Source organism: Poecilia reticulata, chromosome 10 (assembly GCF_904066995.2).
Source record: "Poecilia reticulata chromosome 10, P_reticulata-male-v2, whole genome shotgun sequence".
NCBI lineage: Eukaryota > Metazoa > Chordata > Actinopteri > Cyprinodontiformes > Poeciliidae > Poecilia > Poecilia reticulata.
In genome coordinates, this window is record NC_088839.1 from 26,163,459 (window position 1) to 26,187,113 (window position 23,655).

The 23,655-nt window shown below is 38.7% G+C and overlaps 2 protein-coding genes across 10 annotated transcripts in view; one reads left to right on the forward strand and one right to left on the reverse strand.

The window, feature by feature from the left end:
- The window catches only part of fgf13a (fibroblast growth factor 13a), a 105,578-nt gene extending 102,202 nt beyond the window's left edge, over positions 1–3,376 (reverse strand). Inside the window, exons 1-4 of one of the 7 annotated variants that reach the window (XM_081611784.1) lie at positions 3,262–3,359; positions 3,121–3,172; positions 841–908; positions 434–581 (exon numbers count right to left, since the gene is read on the reverse strand). In XM_081611784.1, the coding sequence (XP_081467910.1) occupies positions 434–482 (49 nt within the window). In that variant the 5' untranslated portion in view covers positions 483–581; positions 841–908; positions 3,121–3,172; positions 3,262–3,359. Of the gene's footprint in view, positions 1–433; positions 582–840; positions 1,442–3,120 lie in introns of those variants that run through there. The other 6 variants (XM_017307098.2, XM_081611785.1, XM_017307097.2 and 3 more) reach the window with 6 other exon arrangements.
- Positions 1,185–23,541, forward strand: f9a (coagulation factor IXa). Of its 3 annotated transcripts, none has more exons than XM_081611781.1 (8): positions 1,185–1,273; positions 19,704–19,879; positions 19,951–19,975; positions 20,078–20,191; positions 20,929–21,063; positions 21,140–21,459; positions 21,556–21,679; positions 21,986–23,541. In XM_081611781.1, the coding sequence occupies exons 2-8, from the start codon at positions 19,778–19,780 to the stop codon at positions 22,573–22,575; spliced, it is 1,410 nt and encodes a 469-aa protein (XP_081467907.1). In that variant the 5' UTR covers positions 1,185–1,273; positions 19,704–19,777; the 3' UTR covers positions 22,576–23,541. The 3 variants fall into 3 exon arrangements, with proteins under 3 accessions (XP_081467907.1, XP_008418960.1, XP_017162584.1); XM_008420738.3 differs by lacking the exon at positions 1,185–1,273 and adding an exon at positions 16,624–19,625; XM_017307095.2 differs by lacking the exon at positions 1,185–1,273 and adding an exon at positions 16,624–19,625 and having other exon boundaries at positions 21,140–21,679.
- Positions 23,542–23,655: the final 114 nt, after the last annotated feature.

The window sequence follows — 23,655 nt, forward strand, 5'->3', positions numbered from 1 at the left end:
ATATGGGGCTTCACTGTTGCGTCACAGATCGCAGGTTCAGGCTACGAGATCTCACGCTGCAATGACGGCGCGAGCGAGAAACACAAAAGGACCTTTCAACAGGATGCCATTCACAACAGGGTGAAATAATTACCATCCCGGCGTTAGAAACATGTTCAAAGGGAAGCCAGCCACGTCTATAGAATGGATTGATTGTCCAAATTGCCCACGTTTGTGAATACAATTAAAGCATGTGATCTAAAAACTAGTGTGCAGCATGTAGGCCTACAGAAGCAAATGCATCGACCCGAATGCATCATGCTGGGAATGGTTCCCCATCCAGTGGCTGCTCTACAACCTCAGAGGGGGATTTGAGCATGCAGGGGGAAGGAATTGGTGCATGTTCCCCTTCAGGGATGAAAGCAGTCCGTGCACGGCAAGGCTCGTCTCTTACCCTTGGAAGCATCCTTGTCTTCTTTAGCCTTCGCCACTTTTCCGCTCATAGATCCCAGTTTGGATGTGTAATTCCCGATTTAGGTAAAAATCGAAATCCCCCTATTTGCTGACCGTCCTCAGCGATATCCTTCCCAGAGATAAGGGTTCTGTGAGGAGAGAAATGCCGATGAGAGTCACATTATTGTTTGGTTTTCCACAAGAGAAGAGCAGCGTTTGGTGACAGACACATCATGAAGCCTAACAAAGGACAGTGGGGGGATGCAACCCAATTCAGTTCAATTAGGCATCAATGAAAACATCCAACTCTTGCTGCCCTCTGCACACACTCACATGTCACAAGACAAAAGGAGCAGCACAGTTCCATTAAACATCCGGAACCAGAACTGTGAGCATCTCCGTGCCTACCTTATCTCCTCCACGTTTTCTGCTACATCAATGCACATTGATGAAAGGAAGCGCTCCCACCACGAATCCTGTTATGTACCAAAAAAGACAAAAAAAAATCACGACCTACTCTACTGTGACAAAGGACCAGGGCAGATAAAAAAAAGAAGAAAAAAAAGCTGCGAAATGGAGCGCAGCCTTTCTCCCCCCAAGAGGTTCTGAAGTCAAAACAGTGAAGCACACCACCTAACAAACCCAGAGAGGAATGCCATCCAGCGCAGCTCCTGCCACCAGCTTTTTGTTTTTGGCGTCTGCCTCTTTTTTTGTCTCTGCCCTGCTCTTCTGAACGCTCAGCAGGCACAATCAACAGGACGCACAAAGTGAGAGCGCTCCGCCCGTTTCAGCGCCGATTCACGCAGCGGACATTGGGTTTTGGACCTCAATATCACTGCTGGTATGTAAACGAGCTGTCCCATCCATAAAAGCGGTGTGTGTGTGTGTGTGTGTGTGTGTGAGCCGTGCTGTCGATGCGGTGAAGAATTACAGCAGGGGGTTGAGCTGCTGCTGCTGCTGCATGGCGCGCACCATCTTGCTGTTGCTCTCATTCAGTCGCCTCAGTGGCGGAGCATTGCGTTTTCCCATTCACATCCAGGCTGCGCATTCTCCAAACACTGGCTTTATTAAAGGCATAACTTACAATGCGAAGCAGTGGCTCTGACTTGTATAACGCAAAAACAGAAGGTAAATAATTTAAGAACGGTGTTTTATTGTTACCAGTTCACACTGGGACACCTGGTGACACCTGTGTGACCTGACAGGTGCCTAAAGTTTGGAAATCGGGCCCAAGTAGGTGCAGCTCAGTAAACTAAAGCAAAAAGGTTTCACTTTGTGTAATTTAAGCTCAACAAGCTCATGTCTTATATAGATTCATTACATGCACCGCTGAAGCTTTTAATTAAAAAGAATTTACAAAAATTACCGCAATACAGAAATATCAGCCTTCTAATATATTATCTAAGTGCCATACAATATATGCCCTCAGGGCTTCGTTTTTGTGATTTATTGCACCAATGTGTTGTGGCCTAAAGCTAATTGGGAGTTCAGAAGTTCATTTCACTTTAATATCAGCCTTCGGCTTATTTGCATTGTTTGCCCTGGTGTCCGTCGTCTTCCTCTTGACTATACTCCATACACGCTCTGTGGGATTTAGGCCAAGCAAATTTTCCGGTCAGCAAAGCACAGCGATAACCGAGTCATTAAACTTGGTAATGATGGTTTTGGTAATGTAGGCCGGTGCCAAGTTATGCTGGGAAATGAAATCTGTGTCTCCATGAATGGAAGGATGAGGCGATCAAAAGTTTCCTGGTAGACAGCTGCTCAGATCACACACTTAATAAAATACAAACAAAACCAGCAGATGGCTTCCGAGATCGTCTCTGGTTTGCGAGTGTCACACACAAGGAATGAGATCCACGTCCGGGACACGTCTTGCTGAGGGTCTTGAACCGCTAGCTGACTCCAGGCTTTACAAATCTCACCCAGCTTTTTCCTCTCAAGAGTGTGGTTAATCCATGTCGTTTCTCCCAACTTTCCATTAATATGCTTGGATGCATCACTATTAATAGCCAGCATCTTTTATGGCTTATACTCCTCATAGAGGGTGTAAATCTGTAAATATGTGTATCAGTTTATTCACATTCACTTCCACCTGTACTTACTCTTAATGTTTCCTTATTTTCAAAGACAAATTTACACTGACACAGCAGGCTCATAAGGTCTAAATCCCCACTGTGAAATTTTCACAAAATGCAATGATTTTAAAAAGCAAACTGGTAAAGAAATCACAAGAGGCACACAAGTCAAGATGAAAATGGTAAACACTGCAGGGAGACAAGGTGAAGGAGAAGTGGGATTAGAAACATAAAAAATAAATAAAAGAAAGCTTATTACAAATGGATAGACTCAAAAAAACGAATTAATTTTTCTTTCTGTGACATCATTGGATACAAGGTTGTGGAAGCTCAATTAGGGTTTTGTTTTTTGTTTTACAGCTAAATAGCAAAGAAGCAAACAAAATACACTAAAACTGACCAAAGCATGTTGATCTGCAGGAGACAAACTAAATCTAACATAAGTTTTACAAAAAGTTTGCAGCAGCTATTTGACTATTTCCTACCATACAGTAATAATTGTTTGATTTGTGTGACTAAATTTGATTAAATTGTGATTAAATTGTGATTAAATTGTTTTACTCCCAGTAACATTTGATTTTGAAGGGTATGGATTTTATAAAGTCCTTACCTTGACACTGCGGAGAAGCCTGGAAGCTGCAGCTGAACCTTCCTGTTAAAGTCTCCAGTTTCATACAGTAATGTCACCACATGGAAAGTTCACACCGACTTGTCATTAGAGCTTCCATGTTGACGTCAGAACACAACTCACAGCAAAGTTTTTCAGCTTTGATCCAGAAGTCCAGTCCGATCGCAGCTGGATATTTGCAGAGGTGATGTGACATCTCCAGGTTGAGCAGGTCTGTGCTACTCTGTGGTGTACGAGGAAACAGACCTGTAGTTGGAAGGTTGCAAAATCTGTTATTTTTAGAAGAAACTTGAACCTCTTTGAACTTTCTTGACATGCTCAGATCTTCTTCCATTTGTCTAAGTTTGTCTGATGTGTTGTGAGGTAAAGTGCCTTTGCCTCAAATGGTCAGTGCAGATTTTACACAGAGATACTTTCTTTGGTCTCTGGATTAAAAGAGTGACCTATGCTGAATTTAAAAAAATAATAATTTCAGAGTTTAAGTTGCATTTGACTCGACCTGAGTTATAAAACAAACAAAAAAATTTATTTTCACAGTAACATAAACACTGTAGTATTGCAGAGATCTGTCTCACAATATGGACACTTGCACAAGCTACTGCATAAAATGTGAGGGTTAGAGAGAGTGGAAATGTCACTGGATTGTGTTCCCACTGTGTCCATGGCCTGTGACCTGTTTTGACCTTTCCAGCAGAGCTGCGTCCGTCCTCAGTCTGTTTAAAGCAAAGCCCAGAGGCATGTTAGATTCGGCAGTAGCAACCTCCTGACTCACACTCTGTCACACCCAGCCAGTGTCCACCCATGTCACAAAATAACTCTGAATCACTTGTTTTGAGCTGCTGATTGCGATATTTCAGCCAGATAACAATGACAACGCTTTCAGCTCACGTTATTCCACACACACGCACAAAGACAAGTCTGTGTGCTTGCAAAATTACAATTTTTATGCAACAGACAATGCCCTTCAAAATGATTAGCAATGTTAGAAAATGTCTTAAATGTCTGATTAAGTTTTAAAATAATTTAGAGCTGTGTGTATGTTATACAAACTTAAAATAAAGGTTTTAAGTTTGTCTAACTAAAATTAAACTGACAAGGTCTTACATAGAGGTGTCTGTGTAGTCATATGTGTGGCTCTTCTAAATTATGAGATCAACTCCAAAATCAAAACATAATTTCTCAAGAAAACAATTACCAACTTTCATTTCTAGGTCTGAAATTGTCTAGTCTTTCAAAGTCAGTGGAAATAACTCAAATTATCTTCATCTTCAGTGTCAGAAATAACAACAAGGAAAAGCACTGCACAACATTTTATAAGCAAAATACATTTCTAATCAACTGAACAATGAGTGGATGAGTGAATTATCTATTTTTCTCAGTGGGGAAGGGATGTTTTCAAGAAAGTTTAAACGTTTCAAGGCATTCAGTGGAGATTTTAAAATCCTTAATTCCAGTGTCTTTTATCAAACACAGCGCTCTGAACCAAACAGAAACGTATAGACATTTGTGAAAGAGGATGCAACTACTGAAAGAAAACCACAAAACCAATGGATGAACCAGCTTCTACTGAAACAGAGGAGATGCTGTCATACTGCAGGTCTGACATAAAGATAGAAAAATGAGAATAACTGGGCATTTCTGAGCACAATGTGTTTTTTGTGTCAGACAGCTGCAGGATTATGATTTGAGGTACACAAGTGTTGGCATTCCCTCTGAAATATTTAAAGAGCTGGAATCTGCCAAAGTAACAAATTCAGCTATGTTGAATGGCAAGACGTATGTTAAAATCAACTTTAAGTTGCATGAAGTGTTCACACATTTGATGAGGTTGAAGAAACAGTAAGGAAACAATTTAATTTGCTGCTGTTGGGGAACAAACTTCAAGAAAATTGAAAAACAGAAAAATTCTTCAGTAACTGGATTCATTTAAATCAAGGCTAAAAGGCCTAGAGCTGTCTTTTATCAATATATCTGATGTATTTACTTGGTGATTTGACAAATTGAAATGTTTATTGCTTGTTATATAATTGGTTAATCTATATGGGATAAAGTTGGGATAAAGTTTATCACTTGTCTCATAGATATATTTATGATTTATTTAATCTTTCCACATCCTTAATTTAAACACTGATGTTGTAACTTTGCTTCACTCACTTGTTTATGGTTGCATTATGTTGAAGTTTACATTCATTCATATGTTTAATTAAAGCTAACAATACTAGAACATGAGGCTAATATGGATGTTTCTCTTGTTACAAAATATACTGCTCAAAAAATAAAGGGAACACTTAAACAACACAATATAACTCCAAGTAAATCAAACTTCTGTGAAATCAAACTGTCCACTTAGGAAGCAACACTGATGGACCCTCGTCAGGTCAATCAGTGTTGCTTCCTAAGTGGACAGTTTGATTTCACAGAAGTTTGATTTACTTGGAGTTATATTGTTTTGTTTAAGTGTTCCCTTTATTTTTTTTGAGCAGTGTACATTTGTGGTAATTATTTGTTTGTTTCTTTTATACTTACCATTGTTTGACCCTTTAGATGCTGCAGCCAGAGCAGCTATGGGAGGGGCCTGTGCAGCATTTCCTGTTTAAAGGGGTGCATGATGTCACTGATTGCATCACTGGGTGCAGCCAAATGGAGGGTTATCTTTTTTATTGTTCTATTTGGTTTCTTTAGTGTAACCTTTTGAGTTTCCCCACACTAAATGTTTAATTTTGCAGACCATCTAGTTATGTAGATGAGGTTGTAAACTAGATTAATATTCTGATTCCTGTTTCTTCGTTTAGATTTTGTAGTTTGGTGTGACCTGTTTTCTCGTGGTTTGGTCTAATGAAGTGCAGATGTGTTGCCAATTCTGTATGAAACCAGTAAGATTATAGATACATGAGAGGGACGTCAGAAAACAAAGATGTTAAAGAATAAAACCCACCAGAAGAACCTGAAGCTGGTTTATGAAGTTGCTTTCTTATCACCTTCTTTGATCGAATGAGAACACAGTATTATGTTTTTAATGGTGTAAAACCCTTTGAAGCTTGACTTAAAATCAAAACCAGTGCGTAGAGAAGCCAAAATGAGTAATGTGGATAAACTTAAAGTCCTTTCTCAGGAGCAAGCTGTTGGTGGTTGGATTTTGATGACTTGGATATCGCTGTTATCAGTTAGCTATCAAATTAAACTAAAAGCGCCTGCTTTATTCACACTCAGGGTGTCGCTGATGAGGTAATCAGTCTGCTTCTCCTGCAGGAGTGTGGCTAATGACAGCAGTTTCCAGCTTTAATCAGTGAGGTCAAGGGCTGCTTGGGGAATTAGTATCTGCTGGGAGGCAGAAATTAAAATTTTCCATAATCAATCGCCTCACGTTCAAATACAGCACACAGTTTGCTACCAAAGGTGATATTTGAGAATTAAAGAAAAGAAGCTGAGAACATTCAGGACAGGAACGTGCAGGAGGACAGGGGGGGGGGCGGTGCTTGAGCACCTGCCCCTTTTGTTCCTTGCCTCCAAGTGCGCTTTTGGTAAATGTGTATTTTTTTTTGGTATTATTTTCTAAGCCCTCTTCTGACACATAATAACATGTACTAAAATTATTTTTTATTTATTTATTTATTTATTATTTATTTTTGTACAACATAATAAGCCCTCCGGTCACCTTGTTTCCTTTGACCTTTTGCATGTGACAAATGACGCAGTTGCCTCTCGCGCAGTGAGATAAGGCGGCTAACTGGAGCTCAACGTAGCGAACGTTCCAGATTACAGAACAGTTTTTGGTGAATAAAAAAATGTTTTTGGTGAATAAAGTGGAGTAGACTTGCTAATTGTCAGATGACGGAAAACGTTGAAAGTATCGTTTCTGCTTCAGCTCGGAGTCGCGGTTTAAGCAGAGAGGTAATGAAATACAACAGACACTGACAGGCCTCTGCGTCTGCCTTTCTCTGAAGAACCACTGAGGGGAGGAGACAGCCAGGTGAGGAGAAACTGTTCTTATCTATCGATTCACTATTTTTATCATACAGACATTAGGCTGTTGTTGTGCTATTAGCTAGCTGCTAGCTAACGACTTTGCTAGCAAAGCTAGATAACAAAAAAGCTTCTGCCCTGTATCGTTAAAGATAGTCATTCTTTAGTATTGCTTATGCAATAAGGGCACATCACCCGTCCAAAACCGATCATCTCCATAATGGATATATATCAGATCTTCCAATTTCCTTTAATACATAATGTACATTTCATTTATTCCAGTGTTGGGTAAATGTATATTGAAGGAAAATAGCACTTAAATAAAAGTCCAACAAGGATATTTATTTAGAATTAAAAATAACTCATCCTGAATTACCATGATAGATATAATGAATGCAATAAAAGAGTGTCATTAATGAAGGGAAAAAAACTCAATCCAGACTTTAAGTAAGTTTAGGGTCTGCTATGCGGAGTATGAAGTTGTTTTTTTTTTCCCAATTATTCAATAAAAACAAAATTAACCTCAGTCAAGTAAAATAAAATTGTAATCAAAACTTTTGGAATTGTAATGATTTCTTTTTTAAAAACAAAATATTTTTAAAAACTTTTTTTTTAATTAAATAACTTTTTTTGTCTCGTGAACTTAAAAAGTTATTTGCCAAACATAAACTTCTTTTTTGCACACATCAGAAATATTTTGTTGTTAGAATCACAAGCAAAACTTTGAGTCACAAACAAAAACTTAGAATAGCAAGAAAAGATTTCTGACAAGCGCAAAAAAGTTTGTTTTGCAAATAATTTTTTTCACTTCATGAGACAAAAATGTGTGATTTTAATGTTAAAACAGGTTTTTTAAGCAAAACTCAGTAGGGTTTTCTCATGGTGACATGCATTAACAATTACATTTTTGCTTTTGTTTTTTTTCTGCAGTTAGACATTAAAGTTTGATGCAGCTCAGCTTTCCTGAATGGACCGTCTTCATCTCCACTGCAGCAAACAGGCAGCTCTTTTTATAGATTACAGTCCACTAAAAGGTTGCATTGTGCCCTTGTTTATATTTTTAATAGTGTAATTCTGTAAAGACAAAATATGTCTGGTGGTCCAGCTCTGATTTACATATTTTGCTAAATTGCGGGTTTGAATATTGCAATACTTTCCTATAACAAATTAGACCTGCAGAAAGAAATTACTAATAAAATATCTTACATATGCATAGCTGTATGCTCTATACAGATATTTTTCTTAGTTTTGATTGTATATCTCACAATTCTGTAATGTATTGTTTATTAAACTCTGAAAGCTGAGATGCTTTGTTAATATTCTGTCCCAGAATGTGGTTAGATGTGCCCTTTTTTTGTTGAGCACCTGCCCCTTTAGTGGTCTCTGAACAGCCCTGATTCAGGAGGTGACTGAAGAAAGAGATTTTACAATCATCATCAATTGTATTAAAGACTCAAGACTCAAGATATGAAATTTGAAAACAACACTTAAAGTTGGCATTCACGAATATGCAAATGTCATAAGCATGGACTGGGTTAAAATACTGCATGTGATGCACACTTAATTATCAGAAATCAACAATATTGGGTAATAATGTGCAACACAACCAAATTCAAACTTGAAAAGAAAAATACAGTAAAGATGGCATACATGTCTGTGTTTTTTAATATACAGACATTGACTTTATCAATATTATAGAAAACAATGTTTTACTATCTCAACATTTCGAAAGTCTGAAATTCACTTCAAAAACTATGAAAGAGTCAGCAAATTAAAAATTATTGCTGGTCAGAGTCAAAATGTAACTAATGCCGTCACATTTCTGTCCCATGTGTCAGAAAAGTGACACAGCAGCTCCCAAGATCCTGTTTTTACAGCCGTCATGTCAGAACACCACATGAGCCACATCTGCAGCCTCTGACCCACATCAAGCCACCACAATCCCACATGGCAGTGAATAATTACTACCTGAAGCGTGTTTATTAATGTGACGACTCACCCATTTCTACCCAATTTGTCCAGTTCAATATGGTTTTGTGTGTGTGTGTGTGTGTGTGCGCGTGTGCGTGTGTGTGTGTGTGTGTGTGTGTGTGTGTGTGTGCGTGTAGGTGTGTGCGCGTGTGTGTGTGTGTGTGTGTGTGCGTGCGTGTGCGCGTGTGTGTGTGTGTGTGCGTGTGTGTGTAAATTTGTGTTTCTGACATCAGTCTAGAAAACAACACAGCTTTGAGGGCACATTGTGACCAGGAGCGGTTGGAGCTCCACTTTTCATTAACGGTGGCTGAACATCACAAAGCCGCCAGCAGTTGTCAGCCTGGCTGCATCACAGCACCAGGAGTGGATCTGAGCTTTCATTTTTCATGAACTCACAGTGTAAATGTACCATCAGAACACTATGAGGAAACATCAGCGTTGTTCGCTTGCGTTAGATACAGTCAGCTTCTGCCGCCTTGTTTTCTAACATCCTAAAATTAGGAAGCGAATACTGACGGCTCACTGGCACACCATCCTTTCTCTGACAACAGGCACGTGCAGAGGGGGGGGCTGAGGGTGCTTGAGCACCTGCCCTTGATGCTCCTTGCCCCCAATTGCCCTTTTGGTCAATTTTTATTTATTTTTTTTGTATTATTAGTTTCTAAGCCCTCTTCTGACACATAACATGTACTAAAATTATTCTTATTTTTTTTGTACAACATAATAAGCCCTCCGGTCACCTTGTTACCTTTGACCTTTTGCCCGTGACGCATGACGCAGTTGCCTCTCGCGCAGTGAGATAAGGCGGCTAATGGAGCTCAACGTAGCGAACGTTCCAGATTACAGAACAGTTTTTGGTGAATTAAAAAAAAAACGTTTTTGGTGAATAAAGTGGAGTAGACTTGCTAATTGTCAGATGACGGAAAACGTTGAAAGTATCGTTTCTGCTTCAGCTCGGAGTCGCGGTTTAAGCAGAGAGGTAATGAAATACAACAGACACTGACAGGCCTCTGCGTCTGCCTTTCTCTGAAGAACTACTGAGGGGAGGAGACAGCCAGGTGAGGAGAAACTGTTCTTATCTATCGATTCGCTATTTTTATCATACAGACATTAGGCTGTTGTTGTTGTGCTATTAGCTAGCTGCTAGCTAACGACTTTACTAGCAAAGCAAGTTAACAAAAAAGCTTCTTCCCTGTATCGTTAATGATAGCGGTCATTCTTTAGTATTGCTTATGCGATAGGGGCACATCGCCCGTCCAAAACCGATCATCTCCATAAAGGATATATGTCTGATCTTCTAATTTCCTTTGCTGCATAATGTACATTGCATTTATTCTGGCGTTACGTAAATGTATCTTGAAGGAGAATAACTCTTAAATAAAAGTCCAACAAGGATATTCATTTAGAATTAAAAATAATTCACCCTGAAATACCATGATAGATATAATGAATGTAATAAAAGTGACATTAATGAAGGGAAAAAAACTCAACCCAGATTTTAAGTTGAGGGTCTGGTTCGCAGAGTATGAAGTTAAATTTGTTTCCCAATTATTAAATGGAAAAAAAAACTAACCTCAGTCAAGTAAAATAAAATTGTAATCAAAACTTTTGGAATTGTAATGATTTCTTTTTTAAAAAACAAATAGTTTTGTTTAAAAAACCTTTTTAAATTAAATAACACATTTTTGTCTTGTAACTTAAAAAGTTATTTGCCAAACATAAACTTTTATTTTCACACATCAGAAATATTTTGTTGTGATTTTGGGCCCTGCCCACGACGTCATGTGAGAATCACAAGCAAAACTTTGAGTTAAACAAAAATAATATCACAAGTTTGTTTTGCAAAAAATATTCACTTCATGAGACAAATGTGTGATTTAAATTTTTAAAAAAGTTTTTTAAGCAAAACTCAGTAGGCTTTTCTCATGGTGACATACATTAACAATTCAATGTTTGCTTTAGTTTTTTCTTTTTTCTGCAGTTCCACGTTAAAGTTTGATGCAGCTCTGCTTTCCTGAATGGACCATTTTCATCTCCACTGCAGCAAACAGGCAGCTCTTTGTTTTATAGATTACAGTCCACTAAAAGGTTGCATTGTGCCCTTGTTTATATTTTTAATAGTGTAATTCGGATTTATTTATTTATTTTTTACATTTTGCCACTTTAACTATAAAACCACAGACGTCAACACATTTTGTTAACATATCATGTGATAGACCAACACAAAGCTATAATTTAGTGAAATGTATGGAGATACATGGATTTGATTTACATTATTTTGCCAATAAAAATCTGAAAATATTGGTATGCATCTGTATTAAGTCCATTTTAACTCTTATACCCCTAAATAAATGCAACAAGTAAAAGCTTCACATATGTTCAGGTCATTGTATCACCTGATGTCACGATGCGTAAATTTAAAGTAGAAACAAAAATAGTCAAATAAAAGTGTAGTTTGTGTGCATTGTGTTCAGCCCCATGAGTCTGCATTATTTGCTTTTACAGCAACAAACCACATCCACTGAATGACGTTTTCACCAAAACACATCAACGGGTTTTTCCTGCATTTAGCTGACTCCATTTTGTCTTTAACTTTGACATCTGTCCCTGTTCTTGCAGAAGCAAAGCAACTCCACAGCATGATGCTTCCAACTCAGTGCTCAAGTGATGTGCAGAGTTAGTTTATTGCCATATATGGTGGTTTGCATGTAAACCAAATGGTTTTTATTTGTTCTAGCTGACCAGAGTACTTTTTTTGTGTTTCCTCTTCACTTCCTATTTGCTTTCTTTCAGCAGCAGCTTTCTGTCATTCTTCAATAATAAAGAAGAGTGGTATGAATACTTTCACAAAGCAATAAAACTTTCTTCAGGACAATAAAAAGTACTTTCTTTTACGCAAAAGGGCATTTGTGCGACAGGACATAGAATATGCAGCTTTAAAGTCAGAAATAAATCATTAATTCATGTAGCAAGCTATCTGAAATATCACATTAATGTCAATGATTCATCAAGAGGAGGGTGAAGTAGGCGTTTGCCTTGAGGGACTCTCTCATCCTCCATAGAGCTCCCTGTGGATATTACTGCACAACCTTAAAAGAGGAGTATTGTGAGAAAGGCTTGATAGCGCATCTCCACTTTTAGTTTTTGAGTATAAAATGATAAAATAATTGAATTTTTAGTACTCCTCTCTGCCAAAATGTTCAGTTCGACATTCAGCTTCAGTAAAAAGTGAAAGGTTTAAGTTTTCTAAAATGTCTTTATTGGGAGACCAGACAGACTTGGTTTAAAATATTAATTTTGGAAGGACCCTACAAAGAGGACGGACATGCAAACAAATACTACATTTCTCTACATGTTCAGACTCTGAACTGCAAACAAAAAATGTTGAATATGTCTGCATTTCTCAAATTTTTCAAATGACCTTTGTGAACACCACAGATATTCATTAATTTTCTTAATTCTAACTCATTAAATGCACATTTTAAAGATGGAAACGTAATCTTTAATGTCTCTCTATTGTCATCCCAGCTTGAAGAGTCACAAAATGCTCTCAACTTTGCTTCTGGTCAATTTTTATTTTAAACTTTGAATACTTTTTCCCCACCTACGTTTCTTTAAAACAGAAAAATGCTAATTTAAACATTATGTTACAATCATAGATTTTAAGTAGCAATATTTGATCATTCATGAGAATATGTAAGACAATAGAAGAAAAACAGTAGAAGGAACACATAAAGCCCGATTTAGCTCGAAAAACAAACAGGATTTTGAGAAAGAAAAATACAGCTAAAATTAAATTAAATTAAACAATAATTCAGAAGTGTTAGAATGGTTTGTTTAATAGTTATTTGGGGTTTCTGGATACTTTTCAAAGCTTTTCTTTGGACTTCAGCTGCTTTCCTACCTATCAGCAATAAATATTTAAGCGCGAATCATAAGAAATGTGTGGGGTAAAGATACAGAAGCCAAGAGATGCATTAGTCTTCCACTGGTTTTTCACTATGAGCTCTTTGAGAATCACCTGCTGGTTTTAAAATATCTTTTTTATATCTGTCAAACTCTTCCATTTCTGTACTTTTAAAAGTAGACTCTACCAGAGTAATTTAACATATCTCGATATTCTCAGCAATATAAACTCTGACTCAGCAGCTGCAGCGGGATAAGCTGGATGACAGCTGGAGAACAGAACTCTACCCAGCCCTCTGCACAAAATGTCAATGGCAATAATTTCATTGCTAATAAAAAATTATAAAGCTTCAGAAGCTGAAAACAATGTGGTTTAGCCTCAGGTGCAGGAGGAAATCAACCAGACGAAGAAGTAAATCTTTATCTGGAACAACATGACAGTGACGCTAATGCTAAAAACCTGGCTGCCAAAGCCTTTCTGTAACCCTAAACCCAAGTCAAGTCAAGTCAAGTTTATCTGCAAAACACGTTTCAGCAACAAGCCATGTCACCGTGCTTTCCTTGATAAAAACATAAAACAATTGTTTTTAATATCATGACTAATTATGAAACACTTTGTCAAATGCCATCATCGAAATCATCAAGCATAATCATCATCAACTATACATCAAATATACTGATCAAAGGCAACTAGCTCCAAGGCAGGCAGAGAGAACCAGGCCTTCAGGTCAGGGCTGGCTGGAGCTCCAGGCCTGGTTCTCCAGCCCCGGTTCTCCAGGCCTGGTTCTCTGTTAAGGATCTCAGAGCGCCTCCTCCTCCTCCTCCTCCTCCTCCTCCTCCTCCTCCTCCTCCTCCTCCTCCTCCTCCTCCTCCTCCTCAACTCTAAGCAAACAGAGTTCTAAACTTGACTGGAGAGGAGCTCGGTGTTTCATCTGTTTTGCAGTTTTCAGGAAGTTTGTTCCAGATTTGAGTAGCATAAGAACTGAATGTTGCTTCTCCATGTCTGGTTCTGATTCTGGAAATGCAGAATAGACCAGAACCAGAAGACCTGAGAGGTCTGGAGAGTTGATACAATGACAACAGGTCAAGTATTAATGAGAACAAGAGCAGCAATAATCTGCAGCTGTTGCAGTAATCAGTTTGACTAAAGATAAACGCATGGATGAGTTTCTCAAGATCTTGCTGGGACATTAGGACATTCTTCAGGTGATTGAAAGGCTGACTTTGTAACTGTCTTTATCTGTCTTTACATGTTCAGGTCCCAAGGTATCTGGGTAGCAGACAAATAAGTTTTAGTGAAGGTCCATAACAGTCAGCAAGAAAATGTAGATCCAGAGTCAGACTGCGCAAAATGTCACATTTTTAAAGAATGAAAAAAATGGAAACAGGAGAAAAGCAACACAGCTCTCAAGAAGCTCAGAAAGATTTCACTCTCAAAATGAGTTTCGTAATCATAAAAAAAATGTATAATCAAGTTTTGCAGAACAATATCCAATATTAGCGCTGGAAAGGACTATCTAGAAACAACAATCTTACAATTAGAAATATTGAATTAAGATCTGCAGCCAGCACTTCCTGTTCATGCTATGTCATCTTTTGACAGGATCAATCAGTCAATCAAGTTTATTTGTTTAGCACATTTCAGTAACTAGATGTTTTCGTGTATGTTTCTAGATTAGAGTCTCTGTGTTGTTACAGCTTCCCCTTGACTGTTTCCAGCATTGTTTCCCCTGATTACCTCCCTGTGTATTTAATCCCACCTGTGTCGCCTGGTTCCTGTTGGATCCTTATCGTGTCGCTGCAGTCGTGTCTCGTCTCCCTGCCTTTGGTTCCTCGTGTTTTGGTTCCAGTTGCTACCGGTATCTGGGTGCCTTGCCTTTTTGCTCACCTGTGCTGCCTGGATTTTGTACTTTTTGTTTGGACTTCTGTTTTCTTCGTTGTCATTATTAAACCATCATTTTCACCATAACCTGAGTCTTCCGCATCATCCTCACTAACATCAAACCACAGTTCATGACACACTCAGGCAGCTCAAAGAGCTTTACATCATAAAAACACAAAAGTACAAAGTCATAGAACAGAGTTAACAATTGAAACATGACATTTTACCACGTGCTGTCGTTACACATCAAAATGTTGGTTAGTGTTTAATTTATGATGGTTCAGAAGCAACTCTAAGCAGATGGAGTTTTACTCCAGATTTAAAGACACTCAGTGTTTCAGCTGTTTTACTGGATGAGTCTCCAGGACGATTGTTAAAATCATGCAGCAAGATAGCAAAGGATCACAAACTAAAAGACTAAAACATAAAAACAACTTTCTAAGCTTAAAGGAATAAATTCAATTCGGACAATACATTCTTCGGAAAGCAACTTAAAAAGTGCTTCATGTCTAAAACAGCTTGAATTTGGCTGCATCATGCTTCAGATTTGTGGCCATAACAGTCAGCTTTTTTTGCTGGATGCCTTTTTTCTCTGCTCATCGTTTCTTTCTGTGCTCTGAGTTCACCTTAACCGGACGAGGCAGATGGCCGCTCATGCTGAGCCTGGCCCTGCCAGAGGGTGCTTCCTCTTAAAAGGAACCGTTTCCTACCTACTGATGCCAAACGCCGCTCGGGGAGAAGGAGATTTTCGGGTTTCTCCTGGTCTAATTTTAACCATGCAGCCATAAAATGGGGTGCAGTGTAGGTTATTGTATTGCTTTTGTACTGAGTAAATAGTAAAAAAAAAATGTTAATTAAAAACCAAAACTATTTTCTACTTATATTAAATCAGGTGTGATTTGTTAATGGGTTGATTGTAAAGGTTTGGAGCTGAAGGTGTGACATTTGTTCACCCTGGGACTGCTGCCTTCGAAAAGCAACTGTTCATCACAGCGTGACAATGCAAGTAATTAACAGGAATCCATCTTTTGCACCAGAGCATTTAGTTAATTAGACAAAATAGCCTGAGGGAAGGTGATAACGTATGTGCAGCCACTTTAAGCTGCAATATTTTATTCCCTTTTTAAAACGAGCCTTTTTTCTGACAGCAATGTTAGCATGACTTTTGATATAAAGTAATTTAAAGCGTTTGTTTTTATTTTACCACCAAGTGAGATTTTGTAGATGGTCTTGTAATAATCTAGAATAATAGAATTTCTATAGATATTTCTCCAAACTGTGATATATTTTCCATTAGGCAACTAAATCTTCAGTCACTGGTGTCAAAACTTAACTGCACTTTAGGCAAAGAAATTAAGACTGTCAATAAATGATCACATTTTTACATTTCAACATGTTGAAACCCCAAACTCCAATTTATTTAAGTGTTATTTTAAGTGATGGGCCAACACAAAGTTATACTCCGAAGTGGGAGAAGCTAAATAAATTACTTTCTTAATTCTTTACAAGCAAAAATTACTAACAATGCAGCTGTTCTGTGGAAAAAAAAGTTTAAATAAATTAGAACATGAATAAGTGTGTGCAAACGTTTGAGGTGTATGATACATTTGCAAAGCACCAACTCAATGTTTCCAACTGTGGTGCAGTTTATCCGATTCTCCTGAGTCACATCCACAAAAATACTCAACAGAAAACGGTTTTACCAGAACAAAGCATGACCCGTTTGGAGACGATAACAGGTTCCTGGTGCAAAAAAACCCCAAAACAAATAAAACAGAGAAAAGTAAACCTGGGCAGCCTGAACTCCCCCACATCCCAAGAGATGCAACTCAGAAACAATCAATAGACGAGAGCGAGCATCAGAGATTTCACTCTCTGCGAGGCCCTGACACGGACCTCCACCGCAGTGACTAATCTAATTGGAGTCGACGCAGACTCCCCGACTGCTAAAGAACAAGGGAAGACAGACATGTCTGGGAGATCTTCTTTAATCAATAAATATCTACAGATTGCTTCATATTATCTTCTCCATTCATACATCCACTCTATCTAAAATAAAAAAAAGTCAAGTCAGCATACACGTTTCATAATTTATCATCAAATTACTGAGAAAAAATGTCTTTTTTTCTGCTCACTGAAGACTGAAAGCCCAGTCATCTAGAGGTCGTTGTCCTCTCTGCTGTTAAACTGGGCTTAGACTGCACGGAAAGTATGACATTATGAAGCCCACGTGCTCTCCATGAGGCTCAGCAACAGATTTACATTTAGAAATATGACTCAGGGAAAGCAGCGCAGGGTTTGTTTTGACTGAGGCTGAACAGGAGGCATCAGCTGCGGCGAAAGTCTGTTTATTTAAAGCTCTGAAAGTTTGGAAATCATGTTATAAACAAACATATTTACTACTACTGAACCATGATGCTTGTCTTGTGTGGAGATTGAGAAGGTCTAGCATCAAGAAGACAGTGTTAATTACTCAAGCATGAATTATTTAGCCTCTAAACGATTGAGGGAAATAAAAACGCCCGCAGTCGATAGTTGTTGACACTTGAGAGGTCTTTGGACTCCCTGTGGGGGGATTCCACAGTCAGTGATGGGTTTCATCTTATACACTAGACTAGAAAATGATACCACAGCTAAATCTTTAGCTGGCATGCTGAATCAGCATCCAAGGTCCCTGAATGCATCATTGTGTCGAGTATTGACTGACCATATTGAATGATCGGTAGAGGCTGTGAGGTCAACAGGTAGAAAGAAAAAAACATTAGACAGTCTGGGGTAAGTTCACATGATGCTCAGTTTGTGATGATTGTTTTAAATAATATAACATATCTTATTGTTAATGCCTTACATGCTGTTCTCTAAAATGGACAAATAAATTAAGAATAGTGGGGGATAAACACTTTTGATCTCAGGTACATCGGTTCTATAAAACGTGTTGGGTACTGACAGGAAATATCCCAGCTCCCTTCAAAAAAGGACCTTGGAATAACAGCAGCAGGGATGGGTATGTAATGCCAGGTCAATAGGTCTGAGGTATATATAGGGGCAGATCCATTTAAAGCTCTGAAGGTGAACAGAAAGATTTTAAACTCAGACGTGCAGTGGTCTGAATGTGTCCAGTTGTTGTGAAAGAAAGACGTTTACAACCAGCTGGAGAGCAAGGATTTGACCTGGTGGAGTTGAATTTGTCCCAACAAACAATCAAATTACATTTTTAACAAAGTTTTCACATTTACATTAAAAACTATTTTAATTTACAATGTATTTTAATAAAAATATCCGCACAATAAACAGATGTCGACTTTTTTGGTCTGTCAATTTCCATTCATGCATTTTACACAGCTGTAAGAACTACCGTCGTCATTAACTTTTTGGACTCGCACTGTTCACCATTGAACTGATATTTCTGTGGAGGTTTTTCTGTCAGGTCATCTTGTGGCCATCTGATGGTCACTCATCCTGAACCAGGTTCTGCTGAGTTTTCCTTCTATTAAAACAAAAAGGTTCCTCTCCACTTTCACATGTTTGCTCCATATGAACGATGAGAGCAAGTTACAGACCTGATGAAATTGTCTGCGCTTCAGTTTGGTTGAATTTAGTTAAATTATGTGAACCATAAACTGAAAGCATAAAAGACAACGGTATATCCTGAACTTCACTGATTTAGCTCAGTTATCCAAAAAGAAGTGAGACTTGATGTTTCTGCAGTGAACCTCATCTAACAAGTGATGAGGCGCCACCTTGTGGTAAACCCTTCAAAGTACATTTTTTAAATTCCTCCCTGGCTTGGCTTTACGCACTAAAGATGTTTCAATTTTAGGTTTTTTAAAAGATGGCAGCATTGACATTTCATTCACATTTCCTTGTGAGAATATAAACATTCAATGAAAAAAAACAACAACATTGGAAAAAAATATTTTTTAAAATAAAGTCCTACTCAGTTCATGCCTGGACCTCAATGAAGTTATATTCATTTAATACAAAACTGTTTTTTTTCTTCCATAATGGTCACCACTAGTCAAATATGTCACCACGGTATATACTCTGTACGAAAACTAACGCAAATAATAATAAAAACACTTTATTATTATTGCCAACAAACTTTTTCATGTGCATTATTTTAGTTTCTTAAAACTTGTGAACATGAAGAAAATGCGAAGTGGGTTGGCTTCTTTCAGACATGTCACACCCCATCCAAATCATAAATCAGTGACAAATACGTAGAGCAATTTGTAAAACAGTGCTATATTTATTCTTTATTTTTCATTATTAATGCAGATTTTTTTTCTCTAAACTATTCGACATTAAGGCATTTTACTTTGTGGTCCAGCAGTTCAGGATAAACCTTAAAGAAAAAATGAAGGAAACAAAGGGTTAATCTGCTTCCATAAGCAAAGAGAAATCCTGACAGAGTTTCACAAGATCCCTGCAACCTTTTCAGTTTCTGTAACAGTAATCACTCTCCCTGCCCTGACTGACTTGTAGCTCCACATTGTTTCATTGTCATTATTTGTCAGCAAACACACTTGATACAAAGTGGTGAAAACTGCCATTTTCCGTTCACATGGATGTTGACTCAGTCAGGCAGATTGTTTTTCTTTTTCTCTGAACAAGCAGCCATCAAATCGTGAGGGCAAGTGTGCAAACACAGAGTTGTACTTTGGAGCTATGGCCCAAAGGGTTTGTGTTGGATTTACGTTAAAAGTTAGGATGGCACGAGCTTTTCTGTCTTTGCTGCTTTTGGACTTTCAACTTGGCTCCGCAGGTATTAAATAGCTTTTTATAATTTTTTTTTTAAGTGGTGATAAGAAGACTCAGTCTGTGTGTTGTGTTTTATATCTAGCTCCAAACACTGTGCTCCTCTCTGAGAAGACAGCCGACAGCTTCCTCAGGAGACACAAACGTGAGAACACTGGGATGTTCGAGGAGATCCTGCAGGGAAACCTGGAAAGAGAATGTGTGGAAGAGAAATGTAACCTGGAAGAAGCCAGGGAGATATTTGAGAACGATGAAAAGACTGTGAGTAACATTGTATTTGGAACAAATTCTCATAGTTTGTGACCATGGTCATGACTTACTCTGTGTTTTAGATGGCATTTTGGTCAAGATATGCAGGTAAGGGATCTTTTCAGTCTGATATTTTAGGCAGAAGGAAGTGCTTATTTCAGGACAACATGGATGACAAAGAGTTAAAATCCTGTGTTTGACTTTCTTCAGATGGCAATCAGTGCGCGTCGAGCCCATGTCTGAACCAGGGGTCATGCAAAGACCATCTGGGCTACTACAGCTGCACATGTGTGTCTGGCTTCACTGGCACCAACTGTGAGATCGGTCAGTGCATTTTTCTTTAGCTGGACTCAAGTTTGTTTTGTTTTGTTTGTTTGTTTTTTTTACCTAAGAAAATTAGATTTTCTCTGGCATACAACCCAAATTTGTTTACAGCATGGCATCAGTGTCAAAAAATGAAAAAAACTATTTCTCTTGTTTCTAAATTGTTTCTAAATTGAATCAGTGCCTCAGATTGAGCATCAGCCTGGTTTCAGGTGACAGTATTGGATTATTTGTCTTTCTCAATGTTCTGAAAGCAACGACTGAACGTTCTGTGAGCTGCAGTCAAACTGAAAATGTTTTGTTTCTTTCGCAGCATGAAAGGTAGCAAAATAATACTTTTTAATGACGACAGACATACAAAGTGTGGTTCGTCACAAGGCGTGTAATAAACGCAGATGAGACCCAATATGGCCTAAATAATACAATACATGCCACATTTTATAAGTAGTGCATATCACCCTGAACACATTAGTCCATGATGAACCATGTTGGTGGCAGGATCAAGCTGGTCGGTGTTGCTAAATGAAAGATAACTTCATTATAAAATCTGATGAAAAACAAAGCTATCTTTGAAACTCCTAAAGTTATTTTACAAAGTATTGATTGTTGGGAGTTTACAAAACATAAATGCTATACTTCTCAGACAATTTTAAAGGATTTAGCGTCAGGCCTCTGTAGGCGTGTCAAAGCAGAAGCTTTGACACGCCTACACGCCTGTTTTTTTCTTGTCTACACAGTCTTACAAAAAAGATGCGACGTAAACAATGGAGACTGCAAGCACTTCTGTGGCACGATAGGAACCTTTGGGGCAAAATGCTTCTGCGCAACAGGATACGAGTTGATGTCGGATGGGGTCAGCTGTGAAGCAACAGGTTTGGATTTAAACAGCTAAATATCAAGAAAAAGTAGAATTTCTTCTTATTAAAACATCTTTTCCTTCTTTACCAGTTGAATTCCCCTGTGGGAAAACTGGACTAACCATTGCGAAGCCAGTCGTAAGGTCTTTCTACAACCCCGGGCTTCCAGACCACCTGAACGCCACGTCTCCTACCAACATGACGCCCACAGCAGCAGCAGCAGCAGCAGCCAGCACCACAGAGCCAGATCTGGATTCGTATGACTATGATGACTTTGGTCAGAATCAGTCTCTTAGTGGTGTGCTTTCAGGGGAATCCAATCACTCTGAAAACACCTCTTCGGAGTCACAAACACCTTTCAAACGTATAGTTGGTGGGAGGTCAGTCACTCCAGGAGAGATTCCCTGGCAGGTACTGTTCAGACGCACAGATACCAGGAACCTTGTGGCATCCTGCACAGCATTCTGTTTCTGCCCCCCAGTCCGTTCATCAGTTTTATTTTGCCAGGTCGGACTGATAGCGAAACCCAGTGGTCGGTTATTCTGTGGGGGCTCCATCCTCTCAGAGCGCTGGGTCATCACTGCTGCTCATTGTCTGAGGGAGGCGGCCGGCTCCTTCTCGGTCAGAGTGGGTAAGAATCACAGACGACACACTGAGCTGTTGCTTAAAGCTAAATATCTGCAACCACACAGCCGTTTCCATTTCCTTTTCTTCCCTGATAAATACATTTATTCAATTTTAAATTGGATTTTCTGGTGTGAGAGTCTTTGCAACAAAATAATTTATTTAGTGGCTTTTTTTCCAGGTGGGCAGAAACTGGGCAGAACAAATAAATTTCTTCTTCTATTTATTCCTGTCAATTGTGCTTCATATGATAAGAGCACAAATGGTGGTTAATTTGTATGGAGCTTAATTCATATCAAATCTCTGCCAACAGGGGAACATAACACTGAAATCACAGAGGGCCGAGAGAAAGACTACGAGTTGTTGGAGGAACACCCCCATCCACGCTACAACGCAACCTTAAACATATACAACCATGACATTGCCTTGCTCTACCTCAAAGAGCCCATCAGCTTCTCAGCAGCAGTCCGACCGATCTGCATCGGGCCCATGGCTTTCATCGAGGACTTGGTGAAGCAGCCCTCCCCGGCTACGGTGAGCGGCTGGGGCCGCACTCGCTTCATGGGGTTCACGTCCAACATTCTGCAGAAGGTCGAGGTTCCCCTAGTAGATCAGACGGAGTGTAAGAAAAGCAGCAACGAAAGGATCACTCCTGTCATGTTCTGCGCCGGATTCTACGACGTGGCCAAGGATGCCTGCCAGGGCGACAGCGGAGGTCCTCACGCAAAAAGCTACCGAGACACTTGGTTCCTGACGGGGATTGTGAGTTGGGGGGAGGAATGTGCAAAAGAAGGGAAGTACGGCGTGTACACCCGGGTTTCTGTTTACTACAGCTGGATAAAGAACGTGATAAGTGTAACTAAACGCAGGCTGGCTTTGGATGTGGAATACCCAGACTCATGACTGTGCATGGATGTTGATGTACAGCACAGGCCTCGTTTTTGGCACATCGATTAACAAATCACCTTAAAAAATAAATCAATCTTTCATTACAGCAGTATAGGATGACACTGAAAAAATAAATGGAAGAATCCAACTTAAATTTCTTTCAGTGAGACAAAAGTACGAGACGATCCATTTTCATAACTTTGCTGTTAATACCATACAAAAAAATATTAATGCAATACAAAAAGCACTTAGTCGTATCGTAAAATGTTTTTGGATTCTTTTTTATGCTCTCTCTTTACATCATGTGCCTAACTCCAGTCCTCAACTTCTAATGTCCTGCATCGTTTTGATCCAAAGGCTGGGTCACAAGCAGACCTTGGTAGAACCTGATTGGTGAACAGGATGGTGGTCGTCAGGGTGTGGAGTTTGACCTCTATGCTTTAATATTCTACGGTCCTCTCTTCAGATCACCTCTCAGGGTTTGTAACAGATTCTGGTCTTGGAAGAATATTGAATGTGTTTCAGGTCAATCACTTCTGTTGTGTGTTTTGTAGTAAGGACTCAATAATGATGCTGCTTAAAGCAGTTTGTGATGCCAATGCCATGAACTCTACAGCGTTCTCACAGAATTTGAATGAAAAAGAGGCCCAGTGCATTACAGATCCTCCACCGTACTTTATAACTGTAATTGTCATTCGCTTCACTCCACATCAGGGATCTGCTACAGAAGAAACTATTAACAAAACTTTCAACATTTTTCTTTATTTTAAAATGTTGGTTCTTTAATAATAGTTTTTATTTGATATTTAAAATATCTCATATTACATTTGCAGCTGTAAGTGAGCCTTGTTTACCTTTATGAAGCCATAATTGGCTCTTTGGAGTGTAAAAGTTGCAGATCCCTGTCCTACACCCATCTGGAGTGTTTGTTGCCAAAAACTCAAAAATAAACATGTTTCCAATTAAAGTTGACATTCATAACAGTGAGAAAGGGAAGTTTTTTTTTTTTTTTTCTGTCTGTCCCAATCAACCACTTTGGGGCCCCAAAGTGTTTTTTTTCTACAGTTCTCTAAACATCTATAAGGACAAAAACAT

Excerpts from the sequence above, each read along its gene's own strand:
- f9a (XM_017307095.2), top strand. The coding sequence starts at position 19,529 with ATGGCCCAAAGGGTTTGTGTTGGATTTACGTTAAAAGTTAGGATGGCA. Across the intron at positions 19,626-19,703 it reads CTTTCAACTTGGCTCCGCAG|CTCCAAACACTGTGCTCCTC; the intron begins GTATTAAATAGC and ends TTTTATATCTAG. Across the intron at positions 21,680-21,985 it reads CTCCTTCTCGGTCAGAGTGG|GGGAACATAACACTGAAATC; the intron begins GTAAGAATCACA and ends CTCTGCCAACAG.